The 16,368-nt window shown below is 35.1% G+C and overlaps 1 protein-coding gene across 1 annotated transcript; it reads right to left on the bottom strand.

Annotated features, from left to right (window-relative positions):
• Window positions 1–3,823: 3,823 nt before the first annotated feature.
• On the bottom strand, window positions 3,824–12,220 carry LOC140148467 (pseudouridylate synthase TRUB1-like). The gene is made up of 8 exons (XM_072170437.1): window positions 12,112–12,220; window positions 9,782–9,959; window positions 8,461–8,606; window positions 8,143–8,224; window positions 6,746–6,818; window positions 6,183–6,322; window positions 5,873–5,929; window positions 3,824–4,497 (listed from the first exon to the last, which is right to left on the bottom strand). The coding sequence occupies exons 2-8, from the start codon at window positions 9,891–9,893 to the stop codon at window positions 4,346–4,348; spliced, it is 762 nt and encodes a 253-aa protein (XP_072026538.1). The 5' UTR covers window positions 9,894–9,959; window positions 12,112–12,220; the 3' UTR covers window positions 3,824–4,345.
• Between the last annotated feature and the right edge of the window lie 4,148 nt (window positions 12,221–16,368).

The raw sequence follows: 16,368 nt of genomic DNA, 5'->3' as shown, positions 1-16,368 counted from the left end.
TCGAAAGGCCAATAAGGCCAGCATTGACCATCCCCTTACAGAACCAAATTAATACAACAACAAACAAACAGAGTATATTAAGCCTATCACACAAGAACAAAAACGGGGCTCCAAGAACTAGTTGTAAAATGAGATTAGATGTGTTTTATATTTGTTTCGAAAATGTTTGATTGAGTTTGCTACTTTAAGGTTATCGTTCAGGGAATTCCATAACAGTGGGCCGGTAGTCCTGATTGAATGATCAGTGAATACTTTCTTGTTTCTTGTTTGATTATACTTAATTACTGTTTCTTGTGTGATAGCTATGGATATCGGATCGTTTTAGAAAGAAACTGTCAAATGAACATGGCAGTTGTTTAATAGAATATTTATACATGTATACACCTAGTTCTAGTTTGAATATATCATATACATTCAGCATATTGAATTTATGAAATAGTGGTCCAGAATGGCTTCGATAATGGCTATTTGAAATGGTTCTCATGGCCCATTTTTGGAGCAAATGTATTTTATCAAGATATGTTTTACATGCATTCCCCCATGTAAGTATACCATAATTAATATAAGGCAAGACAAGCGTACAATAAAGCGTGCAAAAAAAGCCAGGTATAAAAAAAAAAATTTCAACTTGTTTATCATACCTATATTCCGTGAGATTGTTTTTACTAGCATTTACAGAAAGTTTGTTTGCTTTAAACCAGTTACTCACTTCGGATAACTCTTTATTTATTAATGACATTTGATTAGCAATGTCATTGCTTGAGTATAAAATTGTCGTATCATCAGCAAACAATACAAAGTCTAATATAGTCTATACACACACCACCCTTACTTCGACCGACCCTGTTAAGATATTCCATATTATAACCAGGAAGGTTATAATATTCATGAGGCTTTTCTTTAAGATGGGTTTCTGAGAGACCTATGACAGTAAAGTCATGATTTGTGGTTTTAATACATTCTTTGAGTTTGTCAAAGTTTTTGGATAGACTACGTACATTAACATTTAATACAGTAAATTTACCACTTGTATTAGACACAGTTGATTTGAATTGGGTTGGAGTGACATAAGAACATTCATTGTATTGATGATTTTCATCGATTTCATTTTTGTCTCGCCTGATAAGGCAGGAGACTATATAATCACTTTTCCGTATGTATGTGTGTAGGGGGGGGTGTGTGTATGTGACAAATTTGGTTAAAGTTTTGGTTAAAGTTTGCCTTCCGCCTATTTTCTCGGAGACTAGGAGTCATACGTTCCTCAAACTTGGTGGGTGGGTGCATCTTGACCCAAGACAGAATCGGTTTGTATTGGTTAGTGGGTCAAGGTCACTGAGGTCATGTAGGGGTCATCTGAGGTCAAATGAGTAAAAACTGTCGTATGGGCATGAAACTTGATTGGTACAGTCAACATTTAAAGCCAAATTTTTGGAAGGTCATTTCAAGGTCACCAGGGGTCATCTGAGGTCAAATTAGTAAAAACTGTTGTATGGGCATGAAACTTGGTGGGTACAGTCAACATTTAAAGCCAATTTTTGGAAGGTCGTTTCGAGGTCACCAGGGGTCATCTGAGGTCAAATTAGTAAAAACTGTTGTATGGGCATGAAACTTGGTGGGTACAGTCAACATTTAAAGCCAAATTTTTGGAAGGTCATTTCAAGGTCACCAGGGGTCATCTGAGGTCAAATTTAGTACAAACTGTTGTACGGGCATGAAACTTGGTGGGTAGTCAACATTTAAAGCCCAATTTTTGGAAGGTCATTTCGAGGTCACCAGGGGTCATCTGAGGTCAAATTAGTAAAAACTGTTGTACGGGCATGAATCTTGGTGGGTACAGTCAACATTTAAAGCCAAATTTTGGAAGGTCATTTCGAGGTCACCAGGGTCATCTGAGGTCAAATTTGCAAAAACTGTTGTATGGGCATGAAACTTGGTGGGTACAGTCAACATTTTAAAGCCAAATTTTGGAAGGTCATTTCGAGGCCACCAGGGGTCATCTGAGGTCAAATTAGTAAAAAATTTCAGATAAGCATGAAATTTGGTGGGTACAGTCAACATTTAGAGCCAAATTTTTGGAAGGTCATTTCAGGGTCAAACTGTTGCATGGGCATGAAACTTGGTGGATACAGTCACCATCAGCCAGATAATCGTGCCCAGTCGATAACCGCCAAATTCATTTACCTCTACCAAAAGTAATCGCAAAAGCAGGTGGTCGCGAAAGCAGGCGAGACTCGTGGTTCGAGAACCGCCTTGTTCATAATACTTTCAAAGCGTAATGGATTAAACAACATTTTATCAAATTTGTCTAAATCTATGTTAGATATATCAAAATCATTTAAGTCATTTTTATTTTCACTGATATCGTTATTTAAGATCATCAGTGTTATGAATACATTTGGGACATATCCATTCCAATGGATCCATTTGTTTTAACTCCCTAGGTTTCAATTTTGTACATTTTTTATGAACATAAAAAATACAGTTTTTACATTTTATGTTCTTATGGCATTGTTTAATATTCTTGGAGCACGAAACACAAGTACTTAAACCAGGCATTTAACAAAAATATATACAAAATCTTACTGTACAATATAAATATAAGTAATATTATACACTATTATACACTAGCCAGGCGATCAACTGTGAATACGTTAATAAGTGAAAAATTTCTTTTAAAGTTACAATACTGGAACATGAAAGCGTGGTATAATATGTTGAGATAGTTCGATTTGGTTTGATTTGGTTGATTGCATCAAATATAATGGCCCAGATTCAACAAACATTGGAAAAATTGGCCCAGGTTAACTAGAGAAATTAATTTTAATTACTCCGCACTTCGGCCAATGTTTCAATGAAATGGCTGAAGCTCAAAATTTGGATTTTTGATAAGGTAAAGTGGGTGATGAGGTTGTCAATCGGGTCAACTTGGGGTAAGTTTAGAGTCGGTGGGTAATAGCAAACGAGGACTGTTTTTGTGTTTTGCACTTTGCCCTCAAGCCTTACCAAATGTGATTTGGGGCTTGTTTGTATGATATCAACTATAATAGGTATTGTTACACATAAAAGGCAATTTCTGTGAGAAATTAATGTTGTGTCAAGTGTCACTGATATGCTTGTGTCTCATCTTAAGTATAGAGTAACACCATGTTGGATTCTGCAGCAGCAGACAATCGCATGCTAACCTAATGTCGCAGGACGTATACACATGTACATGTAGAATGGCGATTTGTTGGTATGCTGGGCGCAACTGCCTAAACGCACTGATTCAAATCTGCCACTGAAAACCCAACATGGCGTTATTCTTATCTTGAGACGAGCATACTGTAGAGGAATTTGTTCTGCGCATTGCCTCCTCATCTGAAACAGCCAATTGCTGTGTGTTTGCAGGCAAAATAAATAAAAATTGTGCCACTTTCTGTAATTCTACCATTTTCTTTTTCAAATGATTAAAAATTATCACAAAAAATAACAAGGATATCAAAATGGCAGGACAAATTTATCAATAGAACCTTTCAAATTTCTTACTCATTCTTGATTTAAAGAAATTGTCCCGCTTCAGTGTAATGATACTTTTATATATAATGCATGGATGCCGTTCATAATTTGTCAATTGACCTTCAACTTTGTTCTATTGTGCCCCCGGGATTGTGCCAGCACCACTCAAAGAAATAAGACCGGAAGATTATTAAATTGAATGTAAAGTTTTATTTAATAATACATACACTGACATAATTCATACAAAAAATACAGACAAAATGATAAAGATGGCCAACAGTAACTCTCAGGCTTCAGCTAGGATTTTCAAAAGAATGAAGAGTCACCCTTGACAAGGGTTTTAATTGGTAATTCACACCTTTACAAGGACAATTTTAAAATATACCCTTAAGCTCCTTTAGCAAGGAAGGAGTTTGATGTGTACCCTTAACAAGGACACAATAATACAACTGGGGGAAATGAGTCTTAAATCATCCCTCCCTTAAGTTTCAGGCCACATCAGAAAAAAACTAACAATCAGAGCTAAAATCAAGGTCTTTAAGCTATGTTTTCCTTTATTTTGAAGTGTTTAAACAAAACAAACACATTTTCATTCATAAGCATGCTTGTGAATGAAAACATGGAATAAGGGTTGTTTTTCAGGCAATAACATGGGCCTGGATGTCAAATCGCCAATTTTGGCTCAATCAGGGCTGTCGGGTATCTTTTCTTACTTGAATCTGTGCTAAGGGTAGTTGCAAATTCTGCATTATAAATGACTGTATACCAAAGCCAGGAAGTTGCCATGAACACATTGCTGGTACATGGTAGCCCGGGCTAGTAGTCCAAATTAATGCAACTGCCATACAGGCTACCTGATTTCTTCTACAAGTTTTCTTGGATCTATCAAAGCCTTAGTTATATTATCAAATGTCCAGTCGCATTCTTTCAAAGCTTGATTCAGTGTAAAAGGTCCTTGTTGGGTACGGCATAGTTCCTTCACATGAGCACAACTGCCTACAGCTGGAAAAAAATGAAATGGTAGAATTGACAAAACTTTTAAAAAAACATCTGTTTGATCAGTTGGGACTCTCTGCCCTTTTGTGCACCATTCTCAATTTACAAATGAACACAGTATTCCTTTGTTCAATACAGGGAGCTTTATAAGATAAGGACAGTCTGCCAAAAAGACTCCAAAAAGACCTTTTGAGGACTTTCCACATCTTTTATGAATGTGCACATGATAAGGATTTTTAACAACCCTATTTAAGCTCCACAAATTTGAGGACTTTGTAAGAGCAGAAGGACCAGCCAAAAAATCAAAAGGATTTGATGTGCACATAAAATGAAGATCATTCTGTAATTCACAAAGGTTCTTACAATGTCATTCTGAAGCATATTTTTGGTATCATGAACCTTTGGAACAATGAATCTACTCTTATCATAGAATAAACCTTTATTATCAATGGTTTATTCATAGTGCATTCTCATCCTCTCAGTTTCAAGTCTCCAATTGGGTCTTAGCTAGGATTTGACAAGTGCTTGTTGTTTTCACCAAAACTGCCTGTCCCAAATTTGACCCTGAAAACATGAAGTAGACAACTACCCCTTCTGGAGGTTCAATCAATAGCTATTGCTATCTTCATAATTGGTCTGGTCTTATGTTGAGTTCATAGGAACTAATTCAAGCATTATTTTTAAAATAGCATATCGTCAGCCTGCTACGCTAATTGCCTAAGTCATTTTTTGTTATTTAAAGAACAAAGTACAAAATATGGTTCTAGCATGCATTTGAACATATTTATTCACCAATCTTTGCACAAGAACAAATGATAATGATACAAATGAAAGGGAATAATCCGAAATAATCAGGGTGATTACGTAACTGATGCATGCTTGAACCACATTTTGTTCTTTGTTCTCAAAATTACAAAAAATGACTTCGGCAATTAGCGTAGCAGGCTGACGATATATGTCATAGCCATTCATTTTGCCTGTCCCAGGAGCAAAATACCGGGTGTGGCTAGCTATCACCCTGGCTCCAAACTGAAATGAGAGTGTTTTAGTAAGCAATCTTTACACATTCTTAATCAGGGTCTTAGCTAGCAATTGAGGGTTGCCCGTCATTTGAATAAAATTGCCTGTCCTAATTTGACCTTTAAAACATTTACCAGACATCTATAGCCCATTGGGGGTTCAAAGAGTTCAAATATGTGCTGATATGGCCTTGTCCTACAAATTGGGTCTACTAAAAAGGTCAATTAGCTTATCGAAACATACAATTTGTAATATAGCATCTGTCAAAGGCATTAATTTTGCCCGTCCCAGGAGCAAACTGGCCGTCTGAAATGACGGCCAGACAGGTGGCTAGCTAAGACCCTGATTCTTAATTACTTACCCTTGCCCACATCACTGACAAGACTTCTCACATAGAAACCCCCACCACAAGTCACATCTACATGAAGGAAAAGGAAATTCAATCAACTTTACAATAAAACTGGCTAGCCTATGAACTTCTTTAAACTTGTTTGTTGATGAAATTTTCAAAAATGACACAGTTAAAAGTATATCAAACAGCGGCATATTAAATCAAATATTTTGACCCCTCTGTGTGGCCCTCCTGATGGCGGATTATCCCCAGCTGTCCCCTCGTTTGCAGAAGTCTAGTTATACCACTGATAACAAATAAAAGTTTTCATCAACTTTACCTAGATGAAAATATGGTGAATCAAAGGCAGTACAAGATAGGTGATACACCATGACAGGTCTTGCTGGTTTGGGTTCTACATCATGCCCCTCCATAACAAGATCAGACATACGTTTACCTCCAACTTTCAGAGCAGAATACCTACATAGAAGAGAACAGAATATACATGTGATTATAGAAGATTTTGAAAATGCAAATTCTCCAGGAGTATTTGAAAAATTTTGGAAGTCATCAAAACTCTCCAAGTTTGGACATCAACAAGTTTCATGTCTTCTCTGATCCTGTCAGTAATAATGAAATTTATATTGTTACTTCTGAACTCTTTATACAAAAATGTTGAATTTTCAGCTCTGCAACAGTTGCTAATTAGTTGTGGTTTTTTTTACATACATGCAATGCCAATGTATGATATGAATTCAAATTTTTTGGGGCAACTGCTACAATATAATTTATAAGAAAGTTACACAGAATAAATAAACCATGACTCTTGTGTGATTAGCACACTTGTACATGTATGTTAGTGTATGTTGCATTGAACAGTTTTACCCAAATATTAGTACTTACACTGGTGGGACTTGAAGAATGGAGCCTCTGAATAGTTGTAGTACTTTCTCAATGTCTTCCTGTTTTATGTGATCTGCAAAGTGAATATACCAAATAACATAAAGTAAAGTATATTAAAGGAGTATTTTGTGATCCTAGCATCCTCTTTTTATGACATTTTTCAGTAGATCCACGAAAAAAGCTTATTCCTAAAATTTCAGTTGATTCCGATTTTGCGTTTGTGAGTTATGCATGATTATGTGTATTACACTGCTCCATAGACAATGTGTTGTAATTTAGTTCTGGTATACCAGAACGAAATTCAAATTTCACGATATCTTTGCTGGACGAATTAATCTGCAAGAATTGTTTTGTACATAAACATAATGTAGCCAGAGGTTTCTAGTGATATAAAAATCTCAACTTTTTTTTGAGAAAAGTGGGGGATGATGCTGTGGATCACGAAATGCCCTTTTAATATATAGAAATTATTCAGGTTCAGAATAATCTCAAAAATACTACAAGAAAATTGAGACCTACATCCACAAACAGCAAACTTCAGTTCATTTTTCTGAATCAGACATTTGTCAGATATTGGAAGGGCTAGGGCTTATTATCTCAAGTGAAAAAGATTTTTTATAGATGAGTCAAGTGAGTGATAATAACACCTTACAGCAAGAACATTGATTAGAATTACAGAGTGCATGGCGTTATTGTGGAACATATTACCCGGGGTGGGGCACATATAGTTGATGTATATCACTGGCGTACAAGGACATAATGTATGAACCCAAAGCAAGAATTTTTCAATAATGTAAAATGGACCCAAAGCAAGTACTATAATTATGTACCGTATTCATTCCAATAAGCGCCCAGGGCGCTTAACAAAGTCATTTTGGGTGGGCGATTATTTTTACATGGTTTACCTAATTTTTTCCTATCAGGCGTTTATTAGAGACAAATTTACGTACGTTATAAACATATAAAAGGGTCCTGAGACGTTCTAGTAGCTTTTCTGATGCAGAAAATGTATTGCAAGTTTACACAGGACTTCTAATCCCCAGCTATTTCACTGTATTGAAGTCTATCCGTCACTTCAACATTAATGGTACCCTTTAGAAAATTGAAAATACCCTGGGTGGGCGCTTATTGGGACATGGGCGCTTATTGGAATGAATACGGTAGTTGTTTTTCCTACACTAAGCAAACATTTCACTGTTATGAGTCGCGATCAACACACCTTTTAAAACTGTCAGTAGCGATCAGTCAATCCATCCATTTTTGCTGTTTTTGATACCCAAAACGAGATACTTGCATATATAGCACCCAGCCTTGAAAAGACCCTTATTACTTGCTTTTTTGTACACTGGTTATATACAACTTGAAATACAAGTAGCCCCAGAGGGCATATTACCCACCATATGGAGCTGCTTCTGTCACCTTCCCACCTGCATCCATTGTGTCTGTTCCTGAGCCAAGACATCCAATAACACTGTATTTCTACATGCAAAGGGATAGGTAACATGATTTAATCAAAGCAATCAAATAGCGCTATTAATTTTAATTCCAAATATTTGTTTTACTTTCAAATGAATGAACTACTTGATGAACTAATTAGCTACATTATTTTATTAACTTGCTGAGAGCTGTGTCTGCACTTTTCAACTGCAACTGTCCAAGAACAAAACTGTTTGATATGTATCAGTTAGTAGGACTTATATAACAAATTGTGTTACCTTCTTTCCCTGAAGCATTTGTTTCAAAGATTTCGTGCCCTGTCCAAGCCCTATCACAAGGACGCCACTGGCATTCTTGTCTAGTGTTCCTCCATGACCAATCTTCACTCTAACCTTCGGTCTTGGTCTCAAACCAGCTCTGTTATCTTGAAGTTTAAAAATAAACATAAAACATATTGTGTAGCAATTAATAATTATTAGGAAAAACTTAGGCTTATACACGATGGGAATTATAAAATGTCATAATTTTGACAGAGCCAACACTATTGAAACTGCATGTGCATAGCATAAATAATTGTCACGTTTGGAACTTCATGTGTAAGCTCTGAATCATTTAATTCCACTTTTGGTTGAATGAAGAAAGTGGTTTAACATTGCCGTTTTATAGTAACAGTATTTCATTGCCGATTTTAACACAGATCATTTTTATAGGAATTTGTTTATTGACAATATTGGTCATCACAAATGCCATCAAGTTTCTTTGTTGAAAGTGGATCACTGATGTTTCACTGATGTTCATTACCATTTAAAACAACAGCATGACTGTGTGCTTTACTTCGCTCAGGCAGCTTGTAATCCACACATACGATACGATGAATGATGATGGCAATGATGATTATGATGACGATGATGATGATAATGATGATGATTTATGATGATGGTACATGACTTGCTGAAATGTTTTACAAGCTTTTTACACATGCACCATTGTTAAATGGTGATGGACAATGGTGAAACATGATTGAATTAGGGATTCAATCATGTTTCACCGTTGTTCATCACCGATTAACAACGATACGTCGCGTCGTCTGAGTGGTTTACTTCAGCGAGGGCAGCTTTAGCTGCCCGAATAAGTAAACCACGAGACGCGAAGTTGTTAATCGGTGATGAACAACGGTGAAACATGATTGAATCCCTTTCAACAACGAAAAGAAGCTAAAAATCGTATAATTCACAATTATTTTACGAGGAATGTCAGTTCATCATTGCCACTCAGCCTTACACAAACTTCGATGATTTCTCTTTTGATATCACTCAATAAAACTACAGAATAAAACGGCAATGTTTAGCCGCTTCCTGATAAATACTGAATTCAATTTGTAAGCTGGCATACGCACAAAGGTTCCAGGCATGACGAATTTTACTGGCGCTCTCGCCGAACGCGTAGTCTCGCGCTCGCGTTCAAAAAGATACGCTTACAGTAAAAGTGTTGGTTCATCACGGATTAACAACGGTTGGCTCCTGTACAAAGGTATAGGAAGAGGTGTTGAATCCCTATTAAATAATTCATTACCAATCACCAGTACCCATTTGTTTTTACCTGATCCAAATATTATAGGTTTCAATTGGTCCACAACATTGGCTGATGTGACACATTTTGGTTTTATCACAGCAAATAGTCCACCTTGTCTTAGCAACTGCATGGGAACCATCAGTGTGGTGTATCATTGGCTTGATTACTGCACTGTCTTTCCTATACAAATACTCCGGTATATGATCTGAAAATATCAAATGCAAATTATTGTAATGTATACGTACAGGAACTATCCATAATACCCCATAAATATTAAACTATCATTTCTCAGTTCTCCTCCCAGTATGTTTTTCAGTAATCAGGCCTTGTCTTTTGAAAATTGCTGGCGAGTGACAAATCACTCTCCTCAAAACTTGTCAGGTGAGCTGTAGGCGAGTGATTTTAATCACTTGTATTATTATTACACTAAATGTAGGCGAGTGATAAAAAGCTCTCCTCAGCTTCATTTTAGGCGAGTGATCACTCTCACTTGCCTCAAAAGACAAGGCCTGAGTAATTGTACTATTCTTGTGTTTTTATTGTACTTTGCATGTACATGCATGCAAAGAAGTACATTATGTTATGTTATATGTTTATATGTTATGTTATGTTTTGCTATGCTATGCTATGCTATAGCACTATGCAAGATTATTTTGAAGCTTAGCCAATAGCCATTTAACTTTAAAGCCACAATGTATGATTTGCTCCACAGCGAAACCCTCAATTTCTCTCAAGTTGAATTTCTACTTTTTGCATGATTGTATTAAATTGAGTGTACTGAAAGATAAGCCTGTAGTGCTCTAATTACAGTAAAATGTATGTTTTATATTTAATTCCGATATCTTCAGCTTTATTCAGAGTTCACCGATTGAGTGCTTGCTATTATACGACTTGTGAATGTCAAGTGAATTTTTTTAATTCGCCATTATACAAATTGTACTGGCAAAATTTATATTTTTGACATTTAACCGCGCATTTAACCGTTCTCGCAGAGACTTTGAGGACTGTATAAATATTAATTTGTAATCATTTGCCATTATAGGTAATATTTGTATATCCATTTATCACAAATTTCAATCAATTAAATTATTTGATATCATCAGGACATTCCTTGTATTAAGGGAGCTGGAATGAGCGTTTAGAGCGTTTCGACAGTAATTTTTGTGGGACATGAGAGCACATCAGACATATCAAATTGCATTCTGAATACGAAGAATGTCTTTCTGATATCAAATGATTTTCATTTTTTGAAATTCATGATATAATACAAATTTTATGACAAATTATTAAAATTTGATATTTTTCACATTTTTGATATAACAGTCCTCTAAGTAAATTTTATAAATCTAATGATATATTCTTAAAGTATGTAGCTGGGAGGAAAAGCCGACGATCAATTGAAAATTTTCACCTTTCATATTGAAGATATGGATTTTTTTCCCAAAAAGACCTATTTTTGGGAAAAAATCCATATCTTCAATCTGAAAGGTCAACATTTTCAATTGATCGTCGGCTTTTCCTCCCAGCTACATACACTTTAAGAATATATCAGATTTATAAAGTTTACTTTGAGTACTGTTAAATATCAAAAATATCAATTTTAATCATTTGCCATAAAATGTGTATTACATTTTAATTTCAAAAATCAAAATTATTTGATATCATCAGGACATTTTTCGTATTCAGAATGCAATTCGATATGTCTGATGTGCTCTAATGTCCCACAATAAATACTGTCCAAATGTTCATACCCCACCCCTTAAGAAGTAATACATGTTTGATGTGTCTCGATCGTGTCCTCTCAGATCCCACAAAAATACTGTGCAAACGTTAAAGCCATATTATAACATTTCTGTAAAAATAGATTAGTATTTGTTTTCCATAAAATGTTAGCTTTTACTGTCAGATATGTCCCCTTTTAATTTTGAGCCGAACAAGTGAGGTAAAGCAAAGAAAATTGGAATTTACTTGGGGAATTTACTACTAGCGCCAATTGATGCATGTTACTCCTGCGGTTGTAATACGGTGCGATCCTCTGGGGTGTTCATAACACATAACACAGTGCGTACACGGCGTGCGGGACACACACATCGTATACATGTTCGACTAATATTTCCATCGTAATAATAAAACGATGGTTGCTGTGTTTTACTCAAAATCTCGGATTTTGACAAAACTACAACACCCAAAGTCTTGATTTTTGCAGAGTAGGCCTATTTAAGTACGGTACATTGCAATCGTGTAAAAACCAGAATTTAACATTTTTTTGAGGGCGTTCCAATCACCAAATGTTATAATATGGCTTTAATGTGTAATGCGATTCCGTAAGCTTATATATATAAGTTATATTTACTTACAGAACGCTGTTCCTCTGTGCTAGCCTATTTGCATGGAACATATGATTGCATGGCTAGAATATGCCGATACTAGCTCTGTCCAAATATGTAGCAACCCTTTCACCACCAGCAGTGTTTAGCTTAGCTTTCACTATGTTACAATACACAATCATGACAATGCATACAATTAAAACCTGCTGCATGTTGTTAACATTGCTATACACAGCCAGTGATCCAAATATTGAGAGCCTGTAACCCAGAAAACAATAATATTGCGCAATTGTTCATGTGTTGCAGGAAGGGGAGGGAAGTGCTGTTCAATACCTTTTGCAAGCAAACAAATGGGGTGGGGGATGTATCATTGTATTACCAGGCAAAATATCTAAAAACAAAAGGTGATGGAAAAAATTAACCCTTTTATAAATGCTTAAATGTGGTGTGATCAAGCAAATCAGTCTAAAGTCTGGTCATGTTCAATTTTCAGTTTCTTTTCAATTTTCAGGATTGTAAAAAGCATTTGCAAAGTAACATTTTGCAGAAAACCCCATTGAAATTGGACAATCAGTTCAAAAGGTATAAGCAGTTAAAAGAGTTTCCTTAGCAATAGGAAACAAGGGGAAATATTTCCTTTATTTGGTTATGTCTGGGGGGGGGGGGGGAAACCATGAAGCTTCATAATTATTGCAAACTTTCAAAAATCTTTCAACAGTCTCCCTTTCCCAGTACACCACTTGGGTGGGTATATTAGTATTGACAAGTGAAATGGTGGAGGCCTGTAAAGAAATCCTTTTTTCTTTTCTAGTTTTTCTACCTGCTACATACACAACACAAATTGAAATAAAGTGATAACAGATGCAGTTTATTTCTTTTTTGGTGTTGATTTTATAAATCCAATGCATACCATATCCCTAATCACACTTGATTGGGAACACTATTACAACAAATTAATTTATATTAACTGAATTCCTTATTATAAGTATAAATTTAACCTTTCCCTCACAAATATTAACATTGAAGACACTTTGAAAACAGAGATGTTCCAAGAATCATGTTGATTAATCTTTCCCACATCCAGTATCTAATTCTAGTAATGTTAAATAAAGATGTATACAAATGGGAAGCAAACCTGAAAAAAATCCATCATAGAGTATGGGAAACATACACTGAACCTAAAATCTGTGGCAATGAATCTTCCCTTTATATTACTCTGTGAAACTCTTGTGACAATAACTTTCATTCAAAATGATTGAATATTATGGGATTTTTTTTTGGAAGTTTTTGTAATTGATTTTTTTCCTTTATGCTTTTCCCCTTTATCCAATTTTTTCTTCTTCATATACCTTTTATCAATGAATAGGATTTAATCTTTCCCTAGAGAAGTCAAGCAGCCCTCTGATATTAAATTCTACTCATGTTTACCAACCTTTATAATCAATAGTTCCAAATCAAACCCTTACACAATAATATTAAATATAAACAATAAAATATATTGCATATTTCACATTTGTGACTCCTCGCCACAACTGAGCCGGATGTCGCCAGTGCCACTATTGAGATATGCTCCATCGAACTTAACAATAAACAATAGGAAAGAAAGGATTTATTGACTGTTTTATTGATTTTCACTACTTAAATGTCAAGTACTATAGACATGATATACATCATTTTAAAGCTAATTTCAAGCAGAATATTTTGGTTGAATATCTCAAAAATGATGATTGGCGACATCCGGGCTCAGTTGTGGCGAGGAGTCACATTTGCACAATTTTCACCCAAATCAATGATCTAGACCTCAACATGCACCTGCCATATTGTCAGCCTGCTATGCTAATTGCCTAAGTCATATTTTGTAATTTTGAGAACAAAAAACAAAATGTGGTTCAAGCATACATCAGTTAGGAAATCACCCTAATTATTTCGGATGATTCCCTTTTATTAGTAACATTATCATGGATTGGTGAATAAATATGTTTAAATACATGCTTGAACCATATTTTGTACTTTGTTCTCAAAATTACAAAAAATGACTTGGGCAATTAGCGTAGCAGGCTGACAATATGTCACAAACCTAGAGCAACAGTCCAGTTCAACCTTTTTCTCTCTAATTTGAGAAATTCAAGATTCAAATTCTTAAAAATTTGAATCTTGAAGTTCTCATATTGGATGGAAAGTAACTCATAGCAATTGTATAACTGACTCACACATCAAGGGCTCAGTGCAACAAAGACTCATCTCCACTAGGCCGAGTTCACATAGGAGTATACAGTATATGGTATTCGCTATATGCCATTTGGTATTTGGTATAGATCAGTTTGTCTCAAGTCTAGTGCATGTTAAGATGATCATACATTAATCGTTTCCTTCCTCCAAACTCAGGTTCAATTTATAAATACACAAAATGAGAATAACAAAAAACACTGAAAAACAATTCAAATATATAATTAGCTAGCTACTACGCACAAAATACCACATGAAAGAAACAATGGAAGATAACTGATCATTATATCCTCTATATGTAAGGGAACAAACCAAAAGATCCATGTTTCGGTTGAGAGGGAAGAGGAAGAAGTCAACTTTATTTTTCTCATAAATTATACGAAATATGCAAACTATGTTTTGCCAATTGTACTCTTCAAAAACGTGCAAACTATTTATCTTGAACACATCAATGTTATTTTTACCCACTTTTAGTATGATAATTGTTACAGAAGTGAAGGGACAATAAAGAACCTAGTAATAACTAACAGACTTCAGACTTTTTGATTTGTTCCCCAATTCTATAGTTGTATATCAGCTATCAACAAATAACATGCATACTGTTTTTCTATCATTCTATAACATTTAATTTAAAATAAATCCATTTTTCAAATTTATACAAAATATTCCACAGCTATATATTATTTGTCAGTACTATTTTGTATGGTACTGTACATAGTATTGATACATCATCATACCATCTTTGGCTATGAGATTGTTTCTGTCCCGTTCAAATATTGCAGTCTTTGCAATAATAGTACAACAAGATAATTTAATAAGCCCAATCGGCATTGGAAGTTTGCAATGCATTGTGGGACAGTTTTTGCAGTTTTAGGACACTTTGTCCTTTGACCTATCGGGAAAATTGCTGTAATTATTAATAATTTATTTATTATTGTCATAATGTTATCATTAAAAATATTTAAATAATTAATTCATTTAATAATAATGTTTTTTAAGTTTGTTTTTATTCTAATAACACGTTTTAAATTATATTTTGTACGCACAAAACCCGAATTTTTCGGAATTTTCCAGATAGGTCAAAGGGCAAAGTGCCCTAAAAAAACCGGAAGTTACAATAGCGATTTGGCTTATTGAGTACTGCTTTCTGAGTGAAGTAGTGAATGAAATTGTTCACCCCAATTCACATGTTACAATTAAACATTTCTGGTATTAAGCTAGACTACTTAATATGTCCCATAATCACAGAATTGATATGATGCTCAGTATTGGCATTCATTGCTAAAGAAATTATATATACACCAGGCACAAAAAGAAACTCGTCAGTTATATTCATCCTTGCTGTTCAATAACTTAATAATTTTGGATTATTCTGAAATATACATTTTGTTAATTGGACATTTCCTTCTCATTTGACACCCTGTTCGTGAACATTGAGCAAGAATTGACCAAGATATGCGCCTCCAAACTCTCAAACCCCAAAATGAAAAGTTGCAATTTTAACGATTCAATTGTGCCTGTTACACTGTGTGCTGATTGGCCGTGGTGCTTGTGTGCAATACAACGATGCGTTCCCATTGAAAATCGTTGAAAATGCAACTTTTGATTTTGGGGTTTGAGGCTTTGGAGGCACATATCTTGGTCGTTTTTCACGAACAGGGTGTCAAATGAGAAAGCAAAGTCCAATTAACAAAATGCATATTTCAGAATAATCCAAAATTATCAAGTTATTGAACAGCAAGGATGAATATAACTGACAAGTTTCTTTTTGTGCCTGGTGTATATGCAGGACCTCTAAAAAATACACTGTAGTCATCTTCCAGCAGAAGTAGAAATTCATACATCCTCTATGGGAAAACATCACCTTAATCTTCCGCACAGGGGGTGTATATTTCAAATGGAATCACCCATTCAGGTAACCCCATTTGCAATTCACACTCCCTGTGTGCAAGGGCATGTCTTCTATAATGGGTGTATGGATTTCAGCTGGAATAACCCAATGTATACATAGACCACTGACATATCCACTTACTTTTACCATGAACTTCCATTCCAAGTGGA

Source organism: Amphiura filiformis, chromosome 3, assembly GCF_039555335.1.
Source record: "Amphiura filiformis chromosome 3, Afil_fr2py, whole genome shotgun sequence".
NCBI lineage: Eukaryota > Metazoa > Echinodermata > Ophiuroidea > Amphilepidida > Amphiuridae > Amphiura > Amphiura filiformis.
This window is presented reverse-complemented; position numbering and strand designations above follow the sequence as displayed.